The 12,519-nt window shown below is 45.0% G+C and overlaps 2 protein-coding genes across 6 annotated transcripts in view; both read right to left on the bottom strand.

Annotated features, from left to right (window-relative positions):
* RHEB (Ras homolog, mTORC1 binding) overlaps window positions 1–534 on the bottom strand; it is a 38,981-nt gene extending 38,447 nt beyond the window's left edge. The window contains exon 1 of one of the 2 annotated variants that reach the window (XM_088061891.1): window positions 375–534. In XM_088061891.1, the coding sequence (XP_087918017.1) occupies window positions 375–426 (52 nt within the window). In that variant the 5' untranslated portion in view covers window positions 427–534. The remainder of the gene's footprint in view (window positions 1–374) is intronic. The other variant, XM_005527754.2, reaches the window with a different exon arrangement.
* Window positions 535–7,802: 7,268 nt separating this feature from the next.
* The window catches only part of PRKAG2 (protein kinase AMP-activated non-catalytic subunit gamma 2), a 211,601-nt gene continuing 206,884 nt past the window's right edge, over window positions 7,803–12,519 (bottom strand). For all 4 annotated transcript variants that reach the window (XM_005527751.3, XM_088064457.1, XM_005527752.3 and 1 more), the window contains 2 exons: window positions 11,172–11,265; window positions 7,803–8,924 (listed from right to left, as the gene is read on the bottom strand). In XM_005527751.3, coding sequence (XP_005527808.2) covers window positions 8,893–8,924; window positions 11,172–11,265 — 126 coding nt within the window. In that variant the 3' untranslated portion in view covers window positions 7,803–8,892. The remainder of the gene's footprint in view (window positions 8,925–11,171; window positions 11,266–12,519) is intronic.

Here is a 12,519-nt window from a genome sequence, read left to right as displayed (position 1 = left end):
GCTCGCTCCATAAGGAGCGCTGGATGGAGTTGGACCCCAGCACCCCCAAGCCGAGGGGCAGGACCCCTCTCCCCAGCTCCCCCGATGCCGCTTTGCTTTTCCAGGCTGCGCTCAGGGCGTGCGGGGGGGGGGGGGGGGGGCGGAACTTCCTATTAAGGGCACGGCGGCCGCGGGCCCGCAGCTCTGCGGCGCCGCCATGGCGGGGCCCTCCCTCGCTCCCTCCCTCGGGCCGCGGCTGCGCGCTCGGGGCGGCGGGAAGCGCCGCTGCCTCCGCTGCACCTGCCGCCGCCGCCGCCGCCGCGGGGGAGGGTGAGGCGGGCGGCACCCGGGGCACCCCGCCCGCACCCCCGCCGCGACACCCGCGCCGCGCTCACCCACGCTCCGGTAGCCCAGGATCGCGATCTTGCGGGACTTGGACGGCGGCATCTTCTCCCCCGCCCGGCCCCGAACCACATCAAGGGCGGCGGCGGCGGGTGGGGCGGAGGGTGGCGGGGGGCGGCTGGGGGGGCGCGGGGGGCGGCGCCAGCGACATGCGGGGGGCGCGGGGGGAGCTGCGGCGGCCGGAGCGCGCTCGGGACGCGCGGCGCTGGCAGCGGCGGGGCCGCACCCCGTGCCCGCCGCCGCCGCGCGCCGGCCCCGCGTACGCACCTGCGCGTCACAGGAAAAAAACTCCCTGCGTCACCCCCGCCCGGCGCGCGCCCCCCTCCCGCCCGCCGATTGGCCGGCGCGGCGGCGGCGGCGGGCGGGGATTGGCCGGGGAGCGGCAACGGCCACGTTCGAAGGGGAGGGGGCGGGGCCGGGCGGGCAAGGGCGAGCGGGGACACGGGCGGGGGGAAGGGGTGGAAGAGGCGCGCGCCAAGGCCCCGCGCGCGTGCGCGCGCAGCGTGCGGCGGTTGGTGCGTCCCGCGCGCGCCGCTCGGGCCCGGGCCCGGGCCCGGCCCCTTTCCCGGTCTCCGTCACCGAGACCATCCCCATCCCAGTCCTGTCCCCGTCCCCTTCCCCATCCTGTCTCCACCCCCATCCTAGTCCCTATCTCCGTGCTCCCCATCCCTGTTCCTATCCCTGTGCCTATCCCTGTCCTGGTCCCTACCTCCGTCCCTGCCTCCATGTCTGTCCTTATCTCCTTCCTCCTCTCCTTCCTCTCCCAGTCCCCATCCCCATCCCTGTTCCCGTCCCCATCCCAGGGGCTCCTCCGCGGGCCATGGGATCTGTCCCGAGGCCCTCAGGCCGGGCTTGTTTGAATCTCAATTTATCTCGGTGCCTCTTCAGAGCGTTCCCCGTGCTGCAGATGATATATGGAGAAACGTCGTGCCCCAGCGTCGATAAAGTGCTGGGAAGTGCATGGAAGGGAAGGTGGCGAGGCATTTGGGAGTTCGGGAATGGTTAGCTCTGAGATCCAAGCGGTGGAGGGTTTTCTGCTTTGAAAAGAGGGCTGCGTGTACTGGTGGTGACTGCAACACTGAGTGGATGCAGAGTGAAAAGGAGAAAGACACGAAGACAGGAAAGTGGTATTTCCCCCCCTCTACTACTGATTTTGAACACTTTGGGTTAATATCTACCCTTTACACATTTTCTTGGAAAATTAATGTTAGAACTAGTTTTTCTAATGTGCATCCTATCTTTTTGGGGAACACAGATACCTAACATGCAATTACACCAGGGTACAACAAACCAACCTAACAGCTGGATGATGTTAAGGGGCATGGATTGGCTTCTCCCTGATCTCACCCATCCATTCCCACATGTTCTTCTAACCTGGTGAGAGGGCGGGGAACTAAATCAAAAGAAAACCATTTGTACACAAAAGTGATTTGCTTCTGGGAGAGCAGACAGGCTTTTAGGAGATACCTGCATTTCTTGGGATAATCTAATTATACCCTTCGTCTTCTGGATTATGGGGTTTTACAGGACAAGTGCTGGTAGCCTGTTAAACAGCAGGAATAACAGCTTTCAGTGAATAGGTACATGATGGAAGGATAGTTATTTTATGAGGGAACCATGGGGGTTTTGTACTTTCTCAGTGATGGCTGTGGTGATATAACTCTGCATGCTCATTCTCTGTGTCCAGACTCCCAGGTCATCACAGCCCTCGAGCATCACCCCATAGGTACTGGTGAGATCTGGGGGGCCTGCAAAAAAGCAGCAGCCTTTTTTGGCTTTTTTGGAAATTCAGCATTTGTAAACAGGGATCCTGTTCAAAGCTCCCCAAGAGGTGCTGAGAGACAGCCCTGCCCGATGTACAGCACCTTATTCCTCTTTGTTTTGTGTCTTGTAAAAGACACAATTGTTTATGAAGGACATGAGGATTGCAGTAGCCATGATCCTGCAGGACCAGCCCTTGGAGCTGTGCCATCATCTTTACATTCACTCCCTCTGGAACCATGCCATGGTCCAAAACTTGGGCTTTTTACTGAGCCAGAAAACTGAGAGGACTGAGATAAGAATTAGCTTCTAATGACATACATGGATTTGGAAAAATAGCTGAAGTTTGTGGTAGTTATGTTTTCAGCTTCAATCTCCTTACAGTTCTTATTACTTGCCTATCATACTTTGGCATTGGACTTTTTACTCTGGTGAAACCTAGTTTGTATTTTCAGGCTATATTTCCATACTCCTCCACATGCTCAGAGTGGTGAGCATCAGCATTTTTTTTCATTTGTGGGAGTTTCTGGTTTTGTTCCCTCCACTTCTTTTGATCAGGTCTTTTCCCTTATTCTCTTTTTTTCTTATCCCACTCTCCTTATGGAGCTGTGTCTATTTATTTATCTAGTTTCTATTAACTTGTCCCTGGCTCACTCTGCTTGGAGAGTTCACTACTGCAGGGTTTCTGTTTCTGTCCCTTTAACTGGTTTTATTGCCTCAAATTGCAATGGAGTTGTCTCACTTTAGGATTATTGTCAGCAGCAACACTTGTCCTTCCTGTGCATGGGTTTATTTTGAAGAAAAACCTTTAACTTCCTTTTCTTCCACTGTTCCTTTGGAGAGAATTGGCTAATTCCTCCAGCAGGATCCTGTAAGTGCTTCATTTTGTGTTGGCTGCGACACTGGGAATACAGGGAAATACAGAGTTTTCAGGAAAGGTTGTTGTGTTTCCATGCTGTAGGGCTGGGTGACACTGCTGATGGCCTTTGGCAGCATTATGGGATGCTGCTACTCAAGTGGCAGCAGCTTAAGCAGAGATGAGAGGATCTGGAGTGTGGTAAGGCTGTTACTGCATTTCTCCTGCCCAGGTGAAATCTAAACACTTCTGGAGTGCTTTGAGCACAAGGCCAGCACACCTGTGGCTGATGTGAATGTCTAACCCAGGCACTGTGCATTATCTGAACTCTTATTGTTTATATATTTAGGGCTGAACACCTCACACACCAAGTGTCCCTTTGCTGAACTCCTCTCCCCATGGTAACAAGCCAGGTGTGATGCTCAGGTTGTGTTTTCCTAGGGCAGTGTTCCATATGTTATGAATGGGCCAGGAGACCAGCTTCTTTAAAAAAGGCCTTTATTAAACAGGACAGCTCTGGGGTGGGGGCCCGAGGGGTCGCGCACACTGCCACTGCTCCCACTGGACACCGCAGAAGAGAAGGATCCGTGCAGCTTGGTCACTAGGGCAGAGCTGGGCCTTCCTTCCTCACCGGAGTCCCTAGGAAGACTCGTTTCCTTGGCCTCGTAGTCTAGGGTGTCATCCTAGTTGAGTCCCCTCTTGGTTATGTGGGCCCTTGGAGGGAAGTCAGGGGACTCCTCTGGGTCTTCCTCGTTCAATGGTACTGTTTTTATTCCTTTTAGTGTGGCTCGTTGTCTCTGGGTTTTTTATCAGTCTGCGTGCGTCCCATGAGTCTGGTTTCTCTCGTTTACATGAAAGTCCTTATGTCATCCTCCTCCTCAGGGACCAGCTGAACAGCAACCTGGGGCAGGGGTACAAGGTAAGGGGTTTACAAACAGTAACTGTAACATGGCTAACAATCTTCTAATTATTCTTAACACATAGCATCAGTTGCATTAGGAATTAGGGCTCTGCCTACATTCCCTGCTCCTGCTGCAGCCTCCTGACGTCTACAATGTTTGCAAATTGTGAGCTCCAAGGGAGTTCAGAGAACTGTGGGACAAGTGACATACCCTGTGTGCCTCTGCACTGGCTGCACTCCAGGCCTTTTCCCTGTCTCCCTCTGCCAGGTACTCCCTCAAGTCAAACACAGCCTTGGGATCAGTTCAGATGAGAAATGACATTAATGTTATGGTAAATGAGATAAGATGCTCAAAGAGTGCAACACATCAACTGAAAGACAAGATACCAAAGGGGAAAACAGCAAGCAGGGGTAGAGATCAGGGAGATCAGGGTGTTGAGGAAGGCTGGACAAACGGTGCATGACTTCCTTTTGTTGCCTGTATGTACTTTTTCCTGATGGAGAAAGAACCACAATAGATTTCACATAGTAAAGGTAACTCAACAGTCAAGTATTTTTACAGTAATTTTTACAGTACGTGCAAACCCATGGCCACCTGGCTACTGAGCTCCCAAATGCAGAACAGCTCTGACTCGTACTTTCAATTCCTGCAGCAGCAATTACCATCACAATTACCTGCTCTGTCCTTCAGCAAAGCGGGGCCTCCCCAAAGAGTGTTTTGAAGTGTGTCCAGTGTTTGCACTGGGCGTGCTTCCACAGGCACAGCACAGCCCCTGCTGCCCGCAGAGGTTACAAAGTACATTCAGTTCAGTCTTGCTCTTGTTTCTGCTCCCTCCTGCCTTTGCACAGTGAGTGTGTTTTGCAATATTCAGCTAGAAACACTGGCAAAATATTAGTAGAAGCAAATTAAGGGACTAATTCAGTTCAGAGGGGCTGCTGACACCATGGGTTGATACCCTACAGGTCATGGTGTGCAGCTGGCAGGGACACACATTCCACAGGGTTTTTTCTAAAGGAATGAGTTTGATGTGTGAGTACAGGTCACCTCCTGCCCATTCACTTCAGCAGGAACAGGTCTGACTGCAACAACCACCAGAAAACAAATGAGTACCAAGAAAGCGACTTTCAAAACCACATTTAAATTAAGTCCTGAAGTGAAGAGTAAAGAGCAGTGTCTGCAGAACATTCTTTTTGCATAAATGCATTATGTGGGTACAAGGGTAGCATTAAATTGTCCGGAATGGCATTTTCCCCTGGAAATTACCCTTAATAAGTGTTCAATATGGGTGAAAGTTCACAGAAACTTTAGAAGTAAACTGGTTACTTCTAAAGCTGCCTGCAGAACTCGGTGGGAGCAGTTACAGGGCCTGATTGAGAGAGGATTAAGCACGTGTGGTTTCACTTCTAGTTGGACCAAAACTGAAAAACTCCAACTTACCCATACACTCATTCTAAAAATGGCAAGGAGTGTTCTCCATGTGGAGTTTTGGAACTGCTTCAGTCAGATTCCTCCTGTCTGCCATGAGGACAAGAGCTCAGGCCTTGGAAATCAAGGCTTGTTCTTTCTGTTTTAATCCAACATTCCCAGCACAACAGTATCCCTTAATAAAAGATGAATAGGTCTCTGATACACAACAATTGGAATTCACTTCCTAGCAAAGAGCAAATACTGTCTGATATCAGACCTTTTACCTAAAGGAATCCAAAAGTAAAACAGGAAAATGTTTTTCATCAATGGTAGCAAAGGGTGATTTTTCCTCAGTTCAGAGCATCTCTAAGTACTGAAAAATACTGAGGGCCGAAGTCTACTAAAAACCATTTTCTTACACCTAAGCAGGTTAAAAATATCTAGAGTAGGTAAAAGCCCTTCCAAGACAAGACTTCAGAATAATTATCTTTCACAGACATCTCTTGCTGGGCAAGGAAATATACAGGAAAGCAAAGGCATCAATCACATATTATTACAGTCCTGCTGGTTAAAATAGAACCCATTCCTTCACCTGCTCTACTGAACAGGCTTTCAGGAGTCACAGGGGACATTTACTGACACTTCCATCTGCAGCATGGTCCAGTCTGTAACAAGGAGCTTCTGGAGCTGTTGCTGTGGTCTCAGATCTATAGGTACAGCTTGCTGCCTGTCCAGAGGGGAGAATGCACAAGAACTGGAGTCTAATGACATTTTATTAATTCTCTTTCATGGCTGAGACCTCTAACGAACTACGTGAAGAGCCCTAGACTGAAGCTTTATTACACTGTCCCTTTAATCTGGAACATGCAGCAGCCCTGCTGAGTCACCCCTCCTCTCTCTACCCTCATTTACTTACTCCTGTCCCTCCCTTATGCTGGAATGAGCATTTTTCTAGCTCTGTAGAAAACTGATCTGTATTAAAAACGACACAATTTCTTTAGTTTTAACTTCATCAGCACTGGCACTTGTGCCAGCACAAGCAGAGTGTATTTTTATGGCACTGCTGTTTATTCATGCTGGTGGGGTCACATCACGGTTCTGCCACTCACAAATGCAGACTTCAGAGCTGAATTCCAGAAAGAAAGGGTGGAAATTCTCTAAAGACAGTTTTGTACCACTGAAGACACTGTTCTCCAAAATTTTGCTAGTCCTGTGCACATGATAACAGCAGTTGTAATAATGTGAAAATGGGAAGCTTGTACGTGGCTATCTGAAAACTGCAAATTCATTCTGGCTTTCTGCACACTGCAGCAAGAAGGCAAGCCCACAGCATCTGCATGAACAGGGACAGAAGAATTTGTCCCTGTATATAAAATATATATATATATAAAATAATAGATTATTTATCTATTTATATACATTTATTATAGTTAATAATATAATAAATATATTTTATATTTTTATATAAATATATTAAAATAATTATTTTATCTTTTACTAATATAATTAATATATTTATATATTTATTATATTATTTATATATATTATATTTTATATATATATAAAAAAATTATCAGTGGTTCAACCCTTATCTTTAAAAATACCTTGACCAGAGGGCTGAAGAATGTGCTCATGCAGCCAGGTGATAGAGAGATCTCACCATGCTTTTGGACATCTCCCTGCCACCCCATCTCCCAGAGAAGGCTGCAGTGCCTGTGCTGGAGCAGAATCCTGCCTTTCACAAAGCTGCATCTATGTGATTTGTGTGGCATTTGCAGGCAGCACTACTGCCCAGTTACCCTTAATCAGTTACCTACCCCAAATTCTCCCCTCCACGCACCCTATGAAGAATGAGAGCCACTATTTTTAGTTTAAATCACTCCATCTCCCACACGAGGATTATCAGAGCTGGGCTGATGGCAGCTCTGATGGCAGCAACCAGCACCAGGCTGTTGCACCTGGGACAGCGCTCCAGTTCAGTATCACCAGGAATTGCAGGGAACAGAGTCAATATTTACCCTGTCAGAAAAGGTGCTGGAGAAGACTTGACAATGTTTTTCACGAGGTAAGAAAGTGGAAGAAAGTCTAAGTGAACAGTTTCCATCTTGTACTACAGGAATACTTTTAGTCATGAAAGATACCTGTAAGAAGGAAGTTTTTACACATTTAGTTCAAAATTTAAATATCTTGTAGAAAGGGGAAAAATTTTGAAGAAAGTTTTTCATTACTATTATTACAATTATATTTACATTTCATAAGCAAACTGAAAACTGTTCACCTTTAACCTCCACGTTTATAAATGAAAAAATAATGTATCCCTCTCCTGCATTTTTCCAATGCAGTATTCAGGCTGGAAACACAGTACAGAAGTCGTACTGCAGTATTCCATCAACATAAGCCACCTTTAAATTTGAAGAAAAGTAAGAATGCTCCTGGTTTGCACTAATCCCAATGCATGTACATTCATACATGCGAAAGAACTTGGCACGAACTGCTAAAACCAAACTGATGTTGTAGGGTTTAATTTCTTCCATCTACAAGAATCTACAATTATAAAAGTCTCATCTTCAAACTTTACAGTACATTTACATTAGCAAATATCCCACAGCTTTCCTCACTCCTCCGCTTCTGTACAAATCATATACAATAAAAAGTTTCGGGTTTTCGTTGTACAAACATCATTTTACACTTTAATACAGGTGAAAATATTGTCCTCTGGCACCTCATTTCCTCCGTGGTGCCTGTGTATGACAGAGCACTTTCAATCCACGCTTCCAAAATCTTCAGCTCAAGTAACAAAGACTGGTGAACAGGGCACAGCTTCTGCAACTCCAAAGTTTTAAATAATGAGAAAAATCTCCCACTTGTTTGTATAACAATCAACAGTTTATTAATGGATATGGTGAAATTTTAGCTATCCACCAAAGATGTGTAAAAAATTGTCATGAAAGTAAAAATAAATAAAGCTGTTTTTAAATCAGTCTTGTTTTACACTTCAGTTCAGAATGCAACATTGAACACAAAACTGTCATTGAAGTTTTAAAGAAGTCTACCAATACCCAAATTACAGCTTTTATGACAAATCTAATGAGAACTGAAACTGATTTGGTTTTAGGTTTAAAGACTTTCACATTCAAATACAGTGTCTCGTTTAGCACAACACTTCCTTTGACAGTGATGGGCAACAGTGATGACATATTGCTGTATTTTGACATAAGGCACTATGATATGAATATGCCATACACTTGCCTTATGTCACATATATCCATTGCTGACCAGTGACTTCTGTCAAATACAAAATGAAAAAGTTTCAGAATACAGTGCATTTTAATGAAGGACATCATGTGAAGTCTTCCAGCAAATGTTTTGAAGACATTTTGAAATATGAGCCTATATTTTAACATAAGCTTTTGTCATGCTGCTTTTTTTGCGACATCACTGGGGGGAAGAGACTCATCATCCATCACTAAGTCCCAAAACACATTCTCAACCATCCTGCTCTGTTCCATTGCAGTCACTGCTCTTGAGACAAACGACCCAGAAACTCTGTTCAAGTTCTCCTACAAACGTGTACATTCACAGCAGTCATTCGCTCTCGTTCTCCTTTTGTTTGGCACCTGGGAACAGAAGAGGAAAGCAGCTGTCATTTCCTTAGGCACACAAAACTGGAGAAGCTCATTCCAATTGCTGCAACTTTCCCTGATCACATTACCAGAATCAGACTACTGAATACAACATTTATAAAGAATAAACTGCAGGACTGCTAAATGCCAATGTGAGACACAGCGAGGGAGGCTCCAGACCATCACAGCTTTCATTTCATTGCTAAGTCTAAGTAACCCTTCTGGGAAGTTACTCCAAGTGCCTTTGAAGATTCTCCCCAGTACAAAAAAAAATTAGTTAAAAACCCACAGCCCAAACCTGTCCCTCAGCTTAGAGCCAAGCTTCATCATCGTAACAGCCCCCAAAAAATGAATCCCACTTGAGCACGAACTATGTGAGAATTTAGTTTAACTACATTGTGTTGATGGATCCATTTTTCCTGGCTCAGAGGCAGATTTTGTTTACAGCAGGGATCTGAGAGACCTGCCCAGCAGGACTGTGTAGCATCTCACCTCTTCTCCAGGTACTCAAACATGCTGGGTAATGACTGAACCTTATGGTGAGCTTGAATTCAGCATCCAACTACAGAATAAGAATCTCTTCCCAGAAACCTGGAGTTGCTACTTGTAATGTATAATCAAACACTGAAATATTCATTAATACATCCAGTTTTCACATCACAGCTGTTAATTTTTTCCTAAACACAGGCTGGTCTTAATTCCTGCCAGTCAGTAAATTTCCTTTTTCAGTCTGTGAAGAGAACTGGACACGTGATTTATCTGCTGTTCTTAGGAGCGAAGTCGCATTTCATACTCTACAAATCAGATTTACATCGCAGACATTCTCCCTGCATGAGAAAAATTCTAGTCTAAAACTGGGCAGCTGCCTGTGGAAATGCAGTCTGATGCTTAACTGCTCCCCAAAACCACCTTTCCTCACCTCCTCTTTTCCAGTGGTATAACCCTGCCCTCTCTGTTGCTCTAACCCCCGTCCTCAGTACCAGACTGTTCTGTGGGCAGGTTCAGCATGCCAGGCTGACTAAACTGCAGCTTTTTTGCTGGCTCAGTTTCCCGTTAGCTCAGTGAATTACAGCAGCTCAGGGATCTCAGAGCATGCTGCTGGCCCAGAGTGGGAGCAGGAACGGCCCTTTGCAACAATTCCAGAGCACTTTGAGCTCAGCTCAGACTTCCAACGTAGGTGTCCATGTAACTTCAGTACAACAAAGCTCTTGGTTTGTCAGCATCCAAATGCATCCTTCCTGTCTGAACTTTGCACCATTACCATTAAAATCTGCTTTCCTGGGCATCCACTCATGCACTAAAATCCAGACAATTCTAGGGTAGAAGGCTACCCTTCAGTCATGGATGAAACTTCCTCCTCTGCCTGGAGAGGCACAGGCTGCCTGTTCTTACACCTCCCTCTTCTTTCTCCAGGCAAAGATTCCATTTGACCCAGACATCTGGGCTGATTCCTCATCCATGCTTTCACAGAGAGCTGGGTTCCTTGCTCTGCTCGTGCTCTTCCAGGTCATTAAAAGGAACCAGATGTACTGACAACACCTCCAGCAGTATCACTGATTACTTCTCTTCAGAACAGAAATATTTCTGCTTAAACAAGGTACATTACCTTTTTTTTTTTTTTTTCAAAGTCTACGGAGGTAAAAACACTTCTACATGATTATGCTATCTATCAGGGCAGGTATGAGATTTCAGTTAAGCTCACATCCTTAAAAAGTCTCTATGTATCTGGCTCTATTTGTCTGATTTGGTTTTTTTTGGAGGCAAAATGGTAATAATCTTCAAGACATTATGCCTTCCTCACAGAGCTAAAGCAGGGCTTTGCTTTAGTTCTTGTGACACTGAAGTAATTTATGAGGTTGAAGTGAAGTTACAATTAAGAACATAAAGCAGGTTAGTAACTCAGGCAAAACTTAAACTCGGAAAGTGGGGAAGGTGCCCTATTGTAGATGTTGTCTATACATTCTGCTTCACTCACTTAAAACATTAATCAAGACATGTTTTTCCCCAGAAAAGATATATGAACAGCAGGGACATTCATGAAGCTTCTGCATGCCCTCCTCAGTGAACAGGAGATTGACGTTTAATATTCTGACAGCTTTTTCCTGAAATGACTTGTGTATTTAAGAAGTATAATCAGTCACAAAAGCTGAAAATCAGACATTTATCACTGAAATAACTGAAATCCAGCAGGGTGTGCACACCACCAGTGCCTCATGGCAAGGCCCCAGGGCAGATCCATACCTGCAGGTGTGAGTACCAGAGCTTGTAGGATGTCAGAAAGGGAGATGATACCCACAATGCTATCAGCTTCATTCACTACCACCAAACGATGAACCTGCCAGCAGGGAGAAGAGTCTGAGATATATTTACCCAATTTAAAGTAGACAAAAGCAAAGAAAAACAAACAAAGAAACAAACAAAACCGCCAAAGTAAAGCAGTATGAAGACAAGAAGGAAAAAACAACCCAAAATGGTTCAAAATGTCAGGAATAGCAATTCTCTCACAGCAAGACAAACATGCGTGTCCTACATAAATGAAAATAGTGCAAGTTTAAAAAGCACACAGCTATCTGACACGGCCACAGAATCTGATATGAAGTGACAGGTAAGTCAAGATCTAGGTCTTGAAAATACTTCTGCTCTGAAAATGTGGCACTCACATCAAACACTTTTCCCCAAGTTACAGCCTCTGCCCAGCTCAGCCTGTTGTCTCCAAAAAATTAGACACAGTAATAAAACAAGGATTTCTTCTGAAAAATACTTCCTAACTTCCTCAGCAGAGAAGCACAACACTAAAACTTATTGTCTTTTGACATCTCTGAGTTGGTTTTAACTTATTTTTTCTCACAGGGCTACACAACAAAAACAATTAGTTTTAAACAGACTGTTTAAGACAGAAAAAGGATTCGATTTATCTATGCAAATAAACACAAGGACACAACTTGGAAGAAAGGTTTATCAACAGTAAGACCATATTTTCAAATAATGGTCTTATCCTTACAAACCTCTTCTATGGAACATTTTACACCACAAAACTTTTGTCCTAACTGTAGGGAAATTAGGTGGATACTCCTGTATCCTGAGGCTTATTGGCCAGAGCAAGCTGTGAAAGGCCACTGCAGAACCATGAAGTGTCTGTCCAAAGTTTAGAGCCTACTACATGTTTACTTTTATCCAAATAAATTATCTTTCTTCACAATTAACTTGAGAGAAAATATCTTACTTTTGATAAAACTCTGCTGGTGGTATCTTAAACAGGTTTATTAGTTTCAGCATATGCACATATTTAGTAATTTTATTCCTCTCTCTGTGTAATAAATTCAAGAAAAATGGACAATGTTTCATTTGTTGAATTGCTTGTAAGATCAAGCAGTTGTCTGGCAGCTAAAAATAGCTTTGTAGTAGTTTTGACTGACTCATTTTTACATGTAACCTCGCTGTGTTTAGACTGAACAAGAGGGTAGGAGTTGTTCTTAAAACACAAATGTCTAAAGCTTCTTAAGATAGTAATAAAATAATCTAAGTTTGAAATCTGTGTATCAGGAATGCTAAAATTATTCAATTCAGGAGGAAGCTCAAGCAAATGCAG

This window comes from Pseudopodoces humilis, chromosome 1, assembly GCF_049639895.1.
Source record: "Pseudopodoces humilis isolate 2021_Gansu_Grassland_sample_001 chromosome 1, ASM4963989v1, whole genome shotgun sequence".
NCBI lineage: Eukaryota > Metazoa > Chordata > Aves > Passeriformes > Paridae > Pseudopodoces > Pseudopodoces humilis.
This window is presented reverse-complemented; position numbering and strand designations above follow the sequence as displayed.